The sequence below is a fragment of the Pezoporus flaviventris genome, unplaced genomic scaffold (genome assembly GCF_033815535.1).
Source record: "Pezoporus flaviventris isolate CSIRO_AGI_PZ_B2104156 unplaced genomic scaffold, CSIRO_AGI_Pfla_v1 ptg000055l, whole genome shotgun sequence".
NCBI classification, from domain to species: domain Eukaryota; kingdom Metazoa; phylum Chordata; class Aves; order Psittaciformes; family Psittacidae; genus Pezoporus; species Pezoporus flaviventris.
In genome coordinates this window covers 5,300,626-5,318,265 of record NW_026892603.1, presented here as the reverse complement: position 1 = coordinate 5,318,265, position 17,640 = coordinate 5,300,626, and the positions used below count along the sequence as shown (strand labels likewise).

At 36.0% G+C, this 17,640-nt stretch overlaps 1 protein-coding gene across 1 annotated transcript in view; it reads right to left on the bottom strand.

The window, feature by feature from the left end:
- The window catches only part of THSD7A (thrombospondin type 1 domain containing 7A), a 199,723-nt gene that overhangs the window by 32,199 nt on the left and 149,884 nt on the right, over positions 1-17,640 (bottom strand). Inside the window, exons 12-14 of the mRNA XM_061469259.1 lie at positions 14,495-14,689; positions 11,918-12,181; positions 2,529-2,707 (exon numbers count right to left, since the gene is read on the bottom strand). Of these exons, the coding sequence (XP_061325243.1) occupies positions 2,529-2,707; positions 11,918-12,181; positions 14,495-14,689 (638 nt within the window). The remainder of the gene's footprint in view (positions 1-2,528; positions 2,708-11,917; positions 12,182-14,494; positions 14,690-17,640) is intronic.

Sequence of the window (17,640 nt, the reverse complement as noted above, 5' to 3'; positions counted from 1 at the left end):
ACATTAACTCCTCATACACCTTTCCAGTAACATAAAAATTTGGTATTTTGACAGAAAGACAATGGAGAACTCTGTATTGCATTGCATGTGTTTAATGGTGTGCTTCTGTCCTTACTGGCATTTTTGTAATGGTGACTGCAGGCCATGGCAGTCAGGTTGTGTAAGGATTACATACCCACCTGCTGGATAAGGGGGCAAATAATGCCTGGTGCCAATGAAGAAATGGGTGTTCATATTTTCTCTAACAGTCTCAATTAGCCTCTTCATTTGAAGTCCTCTGAAGGCCACTGGCATGATTTTATAACAAACCTGACACTATGATTATTGTAATTATGAAGACTTTCAGCCTAGTGAAGTGAGTACTAAGCAAGTTTCATTCAGCTGGAGTGTGGTTTAGGAATCACACTGGCGTGCATGGCCCAGGAGAAAAGACGCTCAATGAGACAACATCCAGCATTCACCGTGTTCAGCCCCTCTCCAAAATATAGTCATACATGTCAGCCCTGACAGAAATAGAGCAACATGCTCTTAAAACTTGACAAATGCCTTAAACACTTTATTTCAATGTTTCACTAGCCTTACCATTAGAAAGTTTTCACGAATCTGCTTGCAGCAGTCTAAGCCTACTGCTTTTTATCCTATCCACGTTGGCCATGGAAAATGGATTATTTCCTCCTCCTTTGCAATAGCCTTTTATGTACACACTAGCAGACTGCCAGCATCTTCCCTCTGAACTTCTCCCGAATGTGCTAGCCAACACCTTGCAGTTTTTCTTCAGAGTTCAGAATTCCTAGATTTCATTTTACAGCATAGCCCCTATGTATATCACCTTCCACATACTCACGGGCACCAAAGACTCGGTCTAAACATTTGCACCTTGTATGTATGCAGATAAGCATGCTACATGTATAAGTGATAAATACCTAAATAAATTACATTTAATAATGAAAATAAATAATCTGAAGAGTCAGTAGTTTTCCAGCTGAATGAGTGGTGGATTACATTTGGATTAAATAATTAACTCAAAATTAGAATGTAGGTGTACTCCCCTGCATGCTTCTGAATTGAGAATGAATATACTTAGAAATGAAAAATACACCCTCTACATTCTTTGGCATTCCTATCTTATCTGTAGGGCTCCCTTTCCATGAAAGTACTAAATTTCAATTTTATCTTTACAATAATTACATTTTGAATTACCTATTATCATTTGGCAAGTACTATGTAACATAGCAACAAATCAAATTCCAGTCAAAGTGCCGGTAGAGGGCAATAGTGTTGCATACAAGTGGCTAACAGACCTCTAGCAAAATCACCTTTGATGCAGAAAAATATAAGCTTATTATGTACTACATGCATAATAGAGAAGGAAAAAGACTTCTGTAGAGACTATAATTTGCTCCTATTGAAACACATACCTCCTAATTTAAAGCATATTTACATGCTGACTCAAATCCAGCAGCCCTTATTCAAGTTTGTATTTTGTTAAAGTAGATCACAAACTTAATTTATTAGCTACAGCTTAACACTTATTATTTTCTAAATTAGAACTAATTACATTCCCTAAAGTAGAAAATCAGATCAACAAGCAATTTCACTCTCTGCTAGCAAAATGTCAATAGGATAATATTAAGTACATGCATTTTTATTCAAATGTAAATTGACAGCACATTTTTATTCAATCTTTGAATATTTACAGAGAAGACTGTGTGGCTGTTTAACATGCCTCTGCAGACTAAATTAAATTCAACAGTAATATGAATATAAATCAACTCTGAAGAGCATAAGTCAACTGAAAAGGAAGGTTTTTCGTTCTAAAACTCTCAACCAAATTTCAGGGGGTTGACTTGGACTAGTGCTAAACTTGGTCCCAAAGACTAATTGCTAATTAGTGGTCAAAGCACTCCAAGTGTGCTCTTGGATCACATTTTCTGGCTTAGTTTCACTTGAAGAGGATCCAGACTATGCACCCAGACTACTCCAAAAAAAAAAAGTCAAGTGTGGTTAGAGGGAGAACTGGGATTTTCACTTCAGAAGTGAATCCCTGACTGGAACTGCAGTGCCACAGCAAGTGTACCTGGAAGGTCAAGCTCCAGCCTGAAACCATTAAGGGACACAGGGATAGTGCTGTGTGAGTGCCTGAGAAGTTTTCATTTACTTTGTGATCTAAAATGGTTAGGGAACAACACTAAGCATGTTACCAGTTTGAGAATCTCTATTGAGACATTTTACCCATTGTGAGAGAAGATATTAAGAAACAAATCTGGTCTTCACAATCTGCATGTAAGAATGCTTTATTGTCTCCAATCTGCAGTTCAGAAAACGTGGTGAGTGCTTGCAGATGAGAAGTAATGAAGGCAGATCCTTTGCTGACTTAGGAAATCTAAACCCACATATACTCCTCTTTCTACCGGCATCTGCTCCTTTATGTTGTATGGTTTTTCTACATCAACAAACAATACAGCTGAAAGAATTACGTGAGGTACAGAAAAAAAGTGTATAAATAATGTAAATATAAATCAAATTACCTGATTGACGTGATCTAGCTTTGGACAGGGTCTTCCACCATTGTAGGGTTTTTCACGGAGCCATTTAGACCGAACTTTTACCCCACTCCCACAGGATTTACTACAGCGAGACCAGTTAGACCACTCACTGAGCTTGCAGTCTGAGGGACATGGGATAATACAGGCTTCCTCAATATAACCTGCATGAATGGAAAAAAAAGTGCAATCTTAGCATGTCATTCTGCCACTTCTCCCTGAAGCCCTAGTCTACTTCATTTAGATTGTCCAAAGTTTGACTCGACAGAACTGTGTGAATAGAGAGATTTCTTCATCATTAGGGCTAAATTAAATTCTGCAGAAAATTGACACACATAGCTGGAGACTGTGTTAGAGTAGCAGATGAGCATCCTCAACGCTATCTGATTAGGATTCACACCAGATTTCAGGATTGTAACTTTCTGACAGCTACAGTGTAATTGACACTAACTATTTCTTGGCTGCACCATTCTTGCACTGTAAAACATTATTTTTTTTTTTTAAGGAAAAAAATATTAAATTAAAAGACTGTCCATAATTATATGAAGTAATTCAATTGCTCTTTACATAAAAAATTCAACAATCAAAAGATATGCATCTTAACAGCCTGGAGCGAGGGAACTTAACACCTTGTGACCTTTCTAAGGCTAGAGAGTGGCTTGCCACGTTAATGATCTGCCGATTAACAACCATCTGCCCCCAGCAGCACACGGAATAATTGCACTGAATGGAAAAGCAGATGTTTGATTTGGATAAGTCATTGGTCCTAAGAGGTTGGCAAGGGGTATGACATGGTCTGCAGGGAGTAACATGAGGCCTCAATTCACTGAATAAGTGAAAATGTCTTTCTTTCAAAACCAACATATAACATAGCCCTCCGATATGTGTCACTTATGCCAATATTTACAGCAGAAGCTATAAAACCTCAACTAGAAAGCTGGCCTTACTGCATTTTTACTACAAGTATACCCAAACTCTCCTCTCCCCTTTCCTTATGCAACATATTTACTGTTGGCAAATATTCACTTTAAAGATGAAAGAAACCTCATTGCATTAACCTCATTTAAAAGTAAATTAAAATATTTGATGAACACAGTTGCAAAATTAACACGTACTGCAGTAAAATCATTCTCAAATGACTGGCATAGTTTGCTAGGTGTGGTTTCAAATATTTCTCACATATCTTGAATATTTCTTAGTTTGAAAGCGATCATTGTCATTTTAATCAGAGCCTTATGTTTTTAACGTATACTTCTAAGTAAAGCTATTCTGTCTCTTCTAAAAGCAACCAGTACAAAACTATCACAAGTTGTGTAAAGAATCAAAATAGTTAAAAGATTTCAATTCTATATATCTATTTCTAGTTGCTTCCATTAATTTGTTTTTAGATATAAATAACAGAAGGTTGGGGTTTTTTTTAAACATACAGTAACATTCCAAATATTTTATTGTCAAATCCAGGTGATGATTTTATCCTTTACAGCTTTCCTTTGTTTGGAAGTGTTAAATAGTTAAATAAATACACAGAGTACTTTCTGAATTTGAGCAGTGTGAAACTACTGTTCACCAAATGTATCTTCCTTAAAATTCCTAGAATGCTCTTAACTTGAATTACAAGTATGTTTATTAAATATCTCTCTCCATTTGATTGATCAGTTCAGTGATGCTGTATGAAAGGTACAGTGTTAGACAAAATATATTTTCTGAAGATCATATCACTGTATATCAGAGGTGGTGACATGGATTGCCCTGCAGCAGTAAATGAAAAATTGATTACATTTCACCTTACCTGGTATCTCTGGGTGACTCTCAGAAATCCAATGCACCCCATCTCAGAGCCCCATCCTACAATGAACTTTGACTGCATAAATACCAAACCCTGCATCTTCCCCAGAAATCAGTTTTTAACAAGCCCTTCTAGGTGCTACACAAAAACATATACTCTTACAATAAAGAAACTCCTGAAGGAAAATGGACAAAACAAAAAGTTAAAAGAAACAACTCTCTCCAAGCAATAAGTGTTATTTATTGTCTGACAGAACAAAGTAAAGGTTTTATAGCTCTATGAATTTTCTTGAAATTCTGAAATGCTGCCTTTACTTTCAATATAACTTCTAAGTATTTTTTTTTTTTCTGGAGAAACCTTTCCTATAATTACATTTTCCTTCTTTATTACACTTTTTAATTGTTTTTTTTTACCATTTCTTTCTTACAATTACACAATTATGCCATTTAGCATTTGTTAAATTTCTGTCTCTGTAATTAATTCTGGAAGAAACAAATGCAAGTTTTTAAAAATATATGGCATGGGGGGTTGGACCTAGATGATCGTTAAGGTCCCTTCTAACCCAAACCATTCTATTCTATGATGGAACTAACAAAAAATAAACTACTTGCTGCAAATGACTTGTTTCACCCCATCTACTACCCATCTAAGGGTATTTTTCAGGAAAAGCTTCTCTGAAGCACGTCATCAGATGCCTTTCTGTGTGTATGTCAACATATCTTTTAGAGCGACTAAGGATGATAATCTCCAGAAGTTTATAACCATCACCCCTCAAATTGAAAAAAGATGATGTTCAGGAACTTTGAAAGGTTTATACTCTTTGGTTTTGGTTGTTTTTGTTAAATTTCAGGTGCTTGTGTTTGTAAACCTTGTCCATGTTTTTTTTCAGTTCCTATCAGCTAAACTTCACAAGGCTGTGAAACGGGCACCTGTCTACTATGAGCAAGAACATGGCTATGCATTAAAGATTACTGAACCACAATTTAACAAATGGCTTTGAACCACTAGAGTATGAACTAAACTACTCATTGAAAAGGAAAGGTTTATTATCCCATTGCTAATTGGCTATAAAATCTGGACTCTAGAACAAAGTAATTAACAGATGTGATGGATAATTTATAATGAAGTACTTTAATGGACTTCACACTTTGTCTAATGACAAAGCAGGTTAAGTAGGTGCATATAAGGTTTTCCCCCCACAAACTGTACCTGCAATTTGCAAGAACAGAATGACTATTGAGTTGAAGGGTGCAGATATAAAGAACATCTTAGAAAGTGTTTACATGAACTCTTTTGTCCCTAGGATGGACAGAGTTATGCTCCTGCTCTCATGACATGACTATGTCATGCCATGTTTCCAGGAAAAAACCTGCGATGTCAGAATGGTTTATGTTCTTTAACACAGCTTTGTTTGGTTTTGGTTGGGTTTTTGGTTGGTTGGTTGGTTGGGTTTGTTGTTTTGTTTGTTTTTGTTTGTTTGTTTGTTTTTCAAGAAAATATAAAGTTCTTGGATCTCATCTTCCAAGACAAAGAAATGTACAAATATTTGCATTTTGCATGTAGCAGAATATTATGTATGTATTTCTTGAGACTATTGCTATTCCTGCCTAGCCATGGAAAGACAGATTGAACTCTGTAAGACTTTTTTTTCCTTTTTCCTTTTTCTTTTTTTTTTTTAAGGATTACCCTTCAAAGCTCCAAAACCTGTGAATAATTGTTAATGCTTAACTCTCTTCTTCATCAGCAACTGTGTCTCTGGTGAACCTAACTACAGGTTTTTGAGTTGAGGAATGTCTTCTTCATGACTGATGTCCTGTTGACAGGGTGGATACATTGGCAGCATAATGAAGTGGCCTATACCAGTATTTCTGATGTAGGGCAATAGGTAGCATATTTATAGAGAACATACAATAGGACAAATATGGCTTCTTGTATATATTAGAAATAATCTTAGAGAAGATACAAGCTATGAAACAGCAAAGTATCCTAATAACAATTTGAGAACCTAAGCCTCAATTAAAATCTAGGTTAAAATCTCCTATGGGAAATATATTTATTTTAAAATAAATGTTTGACAAAGTCTCAATTACATTTTAACACTCTTCTATTTTTTAATTTGCATTGCTTCAGGTTACAATATTGAAAGAGAAAAAAAAGATTTAAAAACTAATCCTAATGCAAGTGGATACAGAAAGTTCTAACTGACATCTCAGATCCAGTAGACACTGTTATAACATATAAGATTTTATATCGCACACATAAGCAATTAAATACAAAATTCCTCGATTCACATTGATACTCCTAGCAGCTGTTGTAAAAGTATTTGCTGATACGCCGATATTCCTCTCTAATCCCCTGCATAAGCCTTGTAGCCATGGATGGCTTTGTAGAGTCAGCACAAATCAATGCATCTCATTTAATTAATGCTAAAGGGGGAAATAATCTCACACTAATAAGGCAGCAGACAAACTATCCTGGACTGACTGACTGTGCCTAAGGTCTTAACAGTAAACTGACATGAATTAAGAAGGGTAATACGACCTATATAAAAATGCTGCATCTGTCTGCCATGCTACTATGTTTGCCTTCACTACACGCAAACACAACCACGGCTCAGGTTATGTGGGTCATGATTCATAATTAATATATGATGGAGGAAAAGTAAATACTGAGGTTTATATAGGGTAGTCCATAAGCATGATAGTGGCCTGCTTTTGTCCTTTTTTTGGTTATGAAAATTCCAAAGCACAGTTTAAGGGGCCATGATGATTCTTCCTTTCCTTTTTTTTCACAAACACACTAAAACAGATTGTTGGTTGACACATGTCATTATCCACAGAGCTAGTGATGACAGGGATAAAGCTATGAAAAACAACTGCTGGCTTTTCTAATGGAAAAAAGCCCTCTCACACTTGACTATCAAGCAAACTAGACACTTTTGTATTTCTCCAGTAAAATTACCTATGCTGTACAGAAACAAAGCAGGCACCAGAGAAAGAGAAATTTATATGCCTTCCATTAAGGAAAACAGGTAAATAACAGCTTAGTTGCCACTTTTAGCTGATATTGCCACATCTGCTGCCAGCTGCCAGCTGTTAGCTCCTGCCCACACTCAGCAGAACTGGTACGGTGGAAAAGTACCAGCGGCAAAATTTTTCCAATGGCAGCTGAATGCTGCTATCTCTTTCATTGACAAATTTAGCTCAAATTGGAAAGAAAATATTTTCAAAAGAAACATCAAAATATTAGGCATCTGTAATGCTAAAAGAAAAACAAAACCCAAAAAACAACCCATACATAAAAATACAAAAAAAACCCCACCTTGTCCTCTTGCAGCTGAAACTTGCGTCTATTTGCAGATGTTGGGACATCTTTTGATGCATTACGTCATTACATTACATTAGAAAGCTAAGGACAGACTTCAGAAGGACTCTGCCTTCTGCTTCTCCAGCATTCTCTCCTAGCTGTAACAGCAAATTTATTTAGCCATATTTTGCCTTTCCTTTTTTGTTACGTTCACACCTGTCTTGAGAAACTTGTTTGTACTTGGGACTTTAAAACTGCACCCAAAATTTTAAAGATGATTGCAGGAATCCTCTTATGGTCCTACTAATTTAGGGCCTTCCTTATGTCACACCCTTCCTTTAGCTCCTAGGTGTCTGTGAAACTGTTAGTTAACTGTTCTCAAATCTTTTGAAAATGAGATGTGCCAAGTAATAAAAGAAAGCTCTGAAGTATTTACTCTTCTGCTCCTGTTTGCATTTCTTTCCTAAGTCAACTGAATTGTGATTTTCAGCACACAAGGCTTCATATAACAAACAGCTTATGATTTTTTTTGCCACTGCACAGCAGGTCTGCCTTCTGATTCCTTCCACTGAAAACAGCATGACTTGCAATACTGACCTGTTTGTGAGATCATAAATTTACTTAGCAGTATTTACAAAAAACTTTTGACAGACTCACAATGTGAGCTTCTGGTTGCGGTTTAGTATACCACACAAAATACCCCATGATATATTAATAACATTAGTGTGGGTGTAGTTTGACACTCTTGCTAGATTTAGAGGATGTTGTCACAGGCAAAGAAGTACCATTATCCCCATTTTCCACCTCATGATTTCAAAGTGTCAGGAGATGACAAAAGTTCAAGTGAAAGTTGGACACTGCACAGTAAACATCTCCCCTTCAATAACAGTCTTGATTGCTCTCCTAGTCCTCTGGCTCTCCTAGCCAATTTGCCAAATCATAAAAACTGTGATTACATACTATTCTGCTTGGAAAGAAATAACAGGCTTGCAGGAAATAACAGTAAAACAGATTTCTGAACAAGCAGATAACAGAGTGGGTAAACCTGACCCTCCTTTGGATCAGTTATGACATTAGTGAAATATTCAGTGTTGTAGCTTCCATAGGGAACTAAGTAATTCTGTGAGAATTTACAAAAATAACACAAGCAGGCTTGAATTACGAGTCTTGTCAAGTTTAGCTTGAAAAACTAAAAGCAGATTGATGGGAAGCTACAAGGCACTTTATTTCCTAGCAGGTGGGGTAACTATTGTGATACCACAGAAGTCCCTTGTTGATTTAGCATAATATAGCTTTTTATGTTTTCCCTTAAAGAAAAAAAACAAGCAGCACACTGAAATCTAGAACTGATGCCAAACTGTCATAGAACAAGGGCATGAAAATAACAGGAAAGACATCATAAATACCAGCAAGATATAAAATAAGATCTACCTGGCAAAACAGCAGTTTAAATATGTTGAGAAAAATAAAACAAATCAGAGGAACATAATCCATGAATACAAAGTAGATATTCAGAAAAAGGCAGTAAACATATACTGAAATGATATAGAAACGTCTGTATCACTTGCTCTAGCCCCTTTGTAGCTTTTACCTTGTGAAAGTATGCTAAAACTGGAAAAATGCTGAAAGCAGACAGTTAATCCTTAGAAATAATCTTTACTGTATTCATGTACCACACCCACCAATAATAGATTGTTGTTCTGGAAGAGCTACTGGGAAGGAAACCATCATTTTAGTGATGTATTTCTTAGCATCAGTTTAATTTCTTAGTATCAAAGTCAGGTTAGATACTTCATTCCCTGAACAGCTGGAATTCTTGTCAAACAATTTTAGGAAGTTCAAGGAATGTAGGATTAATTCAACATCAATTCCAAGCTTCATCTGCCCATGCACTGCACCATGGACCAAGATAAAGGTACTCACTTCCTCAAATGGAACTGATAAGAAAACACTTGCAGATGCCTTGTACTTCACTATCAAAACAGGTAGGGATAAGGGGGGGGGGGGGGTCGGATCAAAGAACCAGCCACCCTAATAAACATCATTCACAACTCCAAAAACCAAAGGGTTCAGACTTCCCAGCCTACACAAATATAGTAATGACTCACAAACAGTTCCAGTTTACAAAAATAGCTGAAAGAGTCTTCAAATCTTCTGTGAGAAAAATGGGATGGAACTACAGAAATAAAACAAAACAAAAAAAAAAAAATCCAATGCTATATTGTGTTTTTGAAAAGGTGGAGCCTGCTGGTGTTAGTAGCCTGCAAATGGTAGCCCTGGCTACAGCAGGTTTAGGAACAATATACTGTTAGTAGCTTTTCCACTCGTTTATTATTCATTTTGGTCACTGTGAATGTCGGTGACACTCCCTAATAAAATCCATTAGGTGAGAAATTGCTACCAGGAAGAGATATAACAAGGTAAACACAGATCATTGAAAACATCCTTTTTTCCCCATTTTTTTCCTCTTTTATATCTCTGATTCTTGCACTGCGAGGGCTTGAAAGCAGCTATGTCCATGCTCATTCCACACAGAGTTCTCATCTCTTTGTCAAGGTACGTCGAGGCAGCATGTTACCTACCACATACAACAGCTACAGGTCGTTCTTGGACAGACAACTTCTTCCCTCATGTGTCTTCCCTTGGTTGATGACATAACCTGATAGTCCCCATTCCTCAAGCCAACAAAAACTGACAGGCAGTAGGCCATCATTCATGCTAGTTTTCTATGCATGTAATTTTTTAATAATTTTCCACTGCTCAAAGTTCACTCTGGCTCTGGACTTTATGCTGAACAATTCATGTGGTTCCACAACTCTTTATTCTGTATTTCCTAACAGCTATTTGAGGAGCCTTCTAACCTCCCCAGGACAACTACCCATCCCAGACAGATCTGTGCTCACACAACTGCAGGTCATTAGAGGTAGCTGTGTCTTTTGGCACTCCAAAGATGACAAATGGTCCTCATCAGTCTAATCAAGTGTAGCATGTTCACTTTAGCCTACACAAAAGAACAAAACTAAATCTTTGCGGACCTCAACCCAGAGCAGACAGCCGAGAGCAGAATTAAACATTCCCAGAGCAGAAAAAGAGATTTCTTGTCCCGTGAGAGTTTAGGATTTAGACTATTTTCATTCAGATATATGTATATAAACTTAATCTTTCAGTAGGAGCTAACTACAGCAAAATATGATGTTGAATAAACATAGGAGAAAATTCTTCACAAAATTATTTTACAACTTTGCTTTGGGATATTAAGCTGAATGCACACTTTTCATCAAATCACAAAGATATGCTATAGCTCAGCTAGATAAATTCAGTCTCTATCATATCATTTATTATTCCTAAACAGGAATTAATAGCACTAATTAAAATCCCCTTAAATCATTCAATTTATTTGATTAGCTATTTTAACTTTATCCAAGTAAATAAATGAAATCTCTGTTATCTTAATTTTGCATTAGAAAGTATAATACCTATACAAATTAAACTTACATTGACCTTTTAATGGCACTAATACTAACATCCAGCTCTTCATACCAATAGCTCAGATACAATTTTGCACTGCAAGCATGAAAGCAAATGAACACTAAAACTCCAGTGATGTAAATTAGCATGCTTCTGGCTCACTGAAAATCAGAAAGTGTCAGTTTTGATTCTAACACTATAGATGCATCCACTTTAGGAAAGAATACTGTTCACCCCAGGAGCAATGTGAGTACAAAGAATATAAAGTCTTTAAACATCCTAGTTTTACACATGACAGAGTTACACAGAGAAAGTGGTGTATGCTGTTGAACTCAGGTCAAGGCATGCTTGTTAAGGTGCTGAAGAGCAAATGGTAGAGATAAGGCTATTTAAGGAGATTAAAGCTATCTATAAACAATCTGTGGAAATAGTTTCAGCCTTTCCAAAATAGTCCTGTGCTCTCTCTGTTTATTTTTTGAGGATTTGAACCTTCTAAATTGCTTTATTGTCAAATTTGCAGACACTATTATCAGAAAAACAACAAGATTTTACTTTTATCTACTAAAGTGCCTAGTAAATCATGGTAAATTACTATTACATATTGTACTGTAGCTAAGCAGTAAAAATTAAGTTTACTATTTTGTGACTCAGCAAAAAAATGCGGGGTTTGAAGGCATCTTGGGATAAAATGCAGCCAAAGCAATAAACATTAATCTGCTAATTCTATCTGTAGATACATAAAGTTATATGAAATAAATCAGATACGTATATAGCTGACATGTAAACAGATGAAAAACGAGAGGTTTCTAAATACCGTGGCTGTTGCATCGTGATGTTTCCACAAGTCGATTGTTTTGGTCATAGCATGCCATGGCCTGGTACCGATAGCCTTGTCCACATTCCTTAACATCTCCTTGCACCTTCATTCCCAGCAATACTTCCATCTTACCCTCTGGTAAAATACAGTCCGACCAGTTTCCCACAGGCTGAGCACTGTACTTGTCACACGGACAAAACTGATTCTCAATCAGAGGATACAACTGAGAATTTTTGCATTTCTCTCTTTTCTTACTTTTTCCTAGAAAGAGAAATAATTATTTTAGAAAGTTTGTAACAGTATACATCTCCTTAAAAAATTCATTTAGACACCTGTAACAAATGCTTGCAATTAAATACATATGCCTAAAACTAGTTACATTAATCTTAATTCATTTAGGTTAATGACATGAATTTCTGAAGTAACTGATACCTACATTTGCACAAAGGCAACATCTTTTATAATAAAGCCATATATTTATATCTAATTTCAAGAAAAGTGCTTGGGGCATACAGTTTGAAAAAGTTCACAATTAAACAAATATACCCTTTTTCTCCTGTTTCAGCAGCAGCGGGCAGTCCAATAAACAAAGTCTCTGGATAAAGCTTCCTCAGAATGAAGGAAATTGCAGAAGGAAATACCATACATCTTTACTACAGTAGTGCCATCTTTCAAAACGTTCAAATCCTTTAATTTTATCACGTTACAGTACATTTGTTAATAATTATCATTCTTCCCCTCTAATACAACAAGCTCCTTCTGTGAATTTGTTTCTTTTAAAATCTCTCCTTTTACCTTCCCCAACTGGAGCACAGACATCCACTCACCTTCCACTTTGCATTAAATCAGTTTTTAATCTTCTTTGGTAAAATTTGGTTGGCTTTCCTTTCCATTCTAGACAGCTCATGTATATTAATGTACAAGTCTTTGCAAAAGTAGTTTTAAAAATCCTCGTTATTTAGAAATTACAAGAAATTATTATTCTATTTTCCTTTTTACTCAAGACACTGGACACAACCTTGCAGTACCCTTAGTGCTGCCTTCATTTAGAATATAAAAAGGTGCCGGAAGAAAAGTTTATCTTTCTTTTGACAAAACAACTTCATACTAAAAATACACTTCCCTCCTACTCATTTTACCAGAAATAATTATGAATTCACTCCAAGCTAGCTTTATTACATTGCTACACAGAATACACCACAGAACATAGCACCGTCTTAGCATGTTTGGAGGGATTACTTCAAGCAGGGTCAGGGAAGTATTCTGAAGCGTTAAAAGCATGGTAAGAGAATCTTTTCTTTCTTGTTTCATTGTTTTGGTTGTTTTGTGTGTGTGTGTGTGTGTTTGGTTCTTTGTTTTTATTCGTAACAATAAAAATTGATCGTCAGGGTTTTTTTGCCTTTGTGGAAGCAAACCTGGCATAAAGTTCACTGGAATTATGAGACGGTCACAGTGAGCCTTCTTGAGGATCATGAATTATTCATCGTCCACAGGTTTTCTGATTTACAGGCGGATGGAGCAAGGGATACTGTTTGGATCATATCACATTCTTTCTGAGACTGCTAATGGGCACCCCCCTTAGCTAGCTTTCCTCCACAGAAATACACACTAATTGGCAAACAGAGCTCTAACAGAGGCCAAATCTCACTCCTGAGATTTTAGTTATAATTTAGATGCAAAGCATGCTTCTTTCTCTTCATGGGGAAGAAATTTAAAAAGAAAAAAAAAACAAAACAAACCCAAAACCATATTAATAAGAAGTTGAAGAAAAAAAAAGTTTCAAAGTGTCCACCTCATGGATCAAAGAAAAGTTTGTGGAAAAGGGTTGGACATAATTGGAAAAAAATTTTATCCTGTTAACTAAAGCAGCAGTTTCAAAGTAAGAGCCAAGTGCCCCACGATACCTACATTATGTTGGAGACCCCAAGGTCTTTGGCTTTTTACACTATTAAGCCAATCAGTCAGTGTCTATGAGTTATGTGCTTTCCAACATTCACTAAATTGTCCAATATTTGCCTGAAAACTATCAGTAAAATAAAGTTTAAGCAAAAAAGAAAAAAAAAAAAGAGAAAGCTTTTGAAAAAATATTTTCATATTTAAAGCTGTAACTCAGAGGAATTGCTTGAGAGTTTAATCTCAAAGGTCTGTCACTTATATTTGTTAAATGGTTAGCACAACTTGATAATCTCAATGGTATAACTCTGTACAAAGGATAAACCATAAACTAGCAACCTTCCTGACATCTTTTGCTTGCCTGTCAGGAAAAGAAATGGTCTGATTTGCTGTTCACTATGTGTGCTCCATTTAGAAGAAACCCTGGCCTCCTATATTCTCTCATCTTCTGCCTAGCCACTTCCCAGTAATCAAGAGTCTGAGACATATTGCAGAAGTTTGTTCTGTGTTTCTTTGTTCCACTGACAGTATACAGAGCATGGCAGTGACACCGGGACTGCTTTCTGCCACGATGACAAACAGTGCTTGCTTCTTATAAGGGCACCTCAGAACAATGAAGGTTTTAATTAAAGCAGTAGCAATAATTAATAAAAGATGCTTTATTTTTCTAGTTACTCTTACCAACGAGAGCGCGCTTTCTTGTCCTGACTCCTCCGCAGTCCCCGTTACAGGAAGAAAACTTTGACCAGTTTGTAAACTGACAGTCATCTTGGCAGGGAATCTGGCACATCTGTGTTAGGGATGGTAATGGGCCAGCGTATTTAAGGCACTCACTGATGACAGCCTGTCCTCCATCTTGTCTACGACAAGTAATTGCTGGAAACAAAAAGGGATGGGGTTTCATTCAGCATTTTTTTCATGAATGCCTCTATTCAGTTTAGTAAATCTGTAATATTCCCTACAACATCACACTGAAAGCCCAAAATAGCTATACAACAATCTAGTATTTGCAATCCGTTATATCTTGAATGAATACATTTGGCATTTCTGACTTTATGGTGATTCTGTTTGAATCACTATTTATCAGGAATCACCAGGAAAAAAAAAATAAAGAAAATTTCTACAGACAATTGTAAATATTATAAAGGTTGCACCATGTTATCCACACCTGTTATACCACTTTTCACATCATCATTTTTCCTACTGACACAGCCTATAACTCAGACATTAAGAAAACTTGCAATATCATTTTAAGTAGTGATTAGTTTATAAAGTTTTATCAGCAGCACGTGTTTTAGAAAAAGGGATAGAAATAAAATTTAGAAACATATTTGTGTTCTGGATACCACTTAACCACTCATAACAGTATTGCTGCCTGAGGCTCTTCAGTAATTTCTAGTCTTGAAAAGGGTTGAAGGACAAAGCATGATTGCTAGGGGTGGAGTATCAGCCAATAGGGATACAGCTTTTTATAACAGGAGAGCCAAGTCCTGAATAAAAGCTTCTTAATTATAGGAAAAAAATTGTTTCTTAAGGAAACTTCAGGTGGCACAAAATGGAGAAGTTGGGACACAAGGATTTACAAAGAATAGGGAAATTTTGTTAATATAGCCCCTAACAATGCTCTATTATTGTTTCCCGTGGATGATTTTTTTAACTGGTTGCTTATCTATGATTCTAACCAAAGCCTCAGTAAATCTAATTTTATTTCCTTTCTCAAAACAACATAAAACTTATTACGCAGTAACAAGATTGGAAGCTTCTAGCTGTTTGTTTACACAACAGAACAATATTTATGCTTCTTGGCATCTGACAGCACACAGTAGATGCAGTACCTCATAATGACTGTGAAAGTAATTTGGTTCACCAGTTGTTGCAGTAACATTGCATATGAACCCAATATATCATTCTGCATACATATGAGAGAATATCGTGTTTATAATACACTTGATTCCATAATTTAATTGTACTCACAATAATTGTTCTATTGGTCTATGAATTGAAAAAAAAATGTAAATTTTGCTAACCAAACTATTATGGCATAATCAGGTTCAACTGTTGAAGAAAAACAGGGTTTGAATGCAACATTTCAGAATAAAATAGAGAACTTGCAGTAAGTGCTATCTCCTGGAGGAAACAGTTGAGGAGTTGAGGAAACTTTATTTTTTTTTAGATTGCTGTAAGGTAATTTTAAAGGTTTAGTGACCAGATTTTGTCCAACAGTTCTAAACTAAGTCCCTACCTCATGATGACTGTTGCAAGCTGAATTTTATGACTCAAATGGTCTACTTCAAGCTTGTGTGCCTACTAAAACATCCAAAGGTCCCAAGTGAATTGCTTTTGCCACACATCTGCAATAAAACACTGTGAAAAGGACGGGAGTTTCTTTTTCCAGAGATGCTAAGCAAACAATTTCCCTGATCCTTGACTACCCTTTGGGGCAGGGCTGCCAGCACTGTTTGTAATAGGCTCAGTACTGCATTAAGTTGTGCTTATTTGGGGACTTACCCCAACATTGTCTAGTACAATTATTCTGACAAATCTTATTATTAGTAGTATAGTTTACTCAAGGGAATGCTATTTTTTTTCAGATATCATTACAGTGATTCAATAAGCAAAATCAGATATCTAAAAATTGAAAATCCATATAAAAACTATTTTAAGAATGTGTTTACTGTACCTACTATAGAATTTCTAAAATTGCACAATTATTTTTGAAAATAACAAGTCAAACCAGCACCTTCTAATACAAGCCTAGGCTATGATTTTAGATTCTTGTGAGATATTTTCTGCTAATAACACACTGGTTTCCCTGAGGTAAACCTGATTGATCTTGGCATGTGCATGCATCAGTGAAAGTAACTGTATTATCTTCGCAGCTTTCTCAGGGAGATACAGGGCCACCATTTTTAGTAATGAAAACTATACCTAGCCAAGGATTAAAAGACAGTTCACTGATTAACCCAATACCTTTTAATACCCTTCTTCAAAAGTTTAATATCCATTTTACATACTGCATCTCCATCTAGTCCTTTGATAGGCCATAAACACTGTCCATTGAAGCCAATATTCATTCCATCATCTACGTTGGTTATTAAAGATTACTCTGTGGATGGTTATTCACTTTGCCATAAATTTTTTTCAGATTTGCATTAGTGCATTCGATTTACATCAAGCAGACCCAGGTGAGAAGCTCCCCTGAGGATTAACACTTTGGGTTTTTTTTTCCAGATTAACTGTCAGTTGTATTGTAGCAATCAAAGCAGGAAAACTCTTCATTCTTGAGACCTAAATATTTTACCTTAATAACAACACAAATTAGAGGATAGCTTGGCATACTAAATCAATTCCTGAATGTTAATTTTCACAGTGCCTGTCCATAACTATTCCTGCTACTTCTAGTTGACAAGACTTGGATGATTTGCTCTATATTCCATTTTCCTGTTATTCAGATTCAAGTATCAATTTGAAAGGTCTATACTCCTTGCGACTGTTGAAGAGAGGGTATTTTTCCATTACTTCAAGCTGGGATTTTGACAACTGTATGCATTCCATTAATACATTATTTTGGCCAGGTAATTGTCTTTACTTGACATCCGAAAAGCTCCTACTGTTACTGGAGTTACTTTTTTCACTCACAACCTAATTCAGGCAAACTCATCCCCTGTGTCTCTGATCAAATCTATGGTTCTTTAATTCTATTCTGTAAAAATCACTGAGACTGATAATTAGCTCACTATACAGAGAAATGCCTTCAACTACTATAAAGCCATGCAGTTCCAGACTAATTATTTTGCCTATACAACCATGTTATATTTATTACAGAC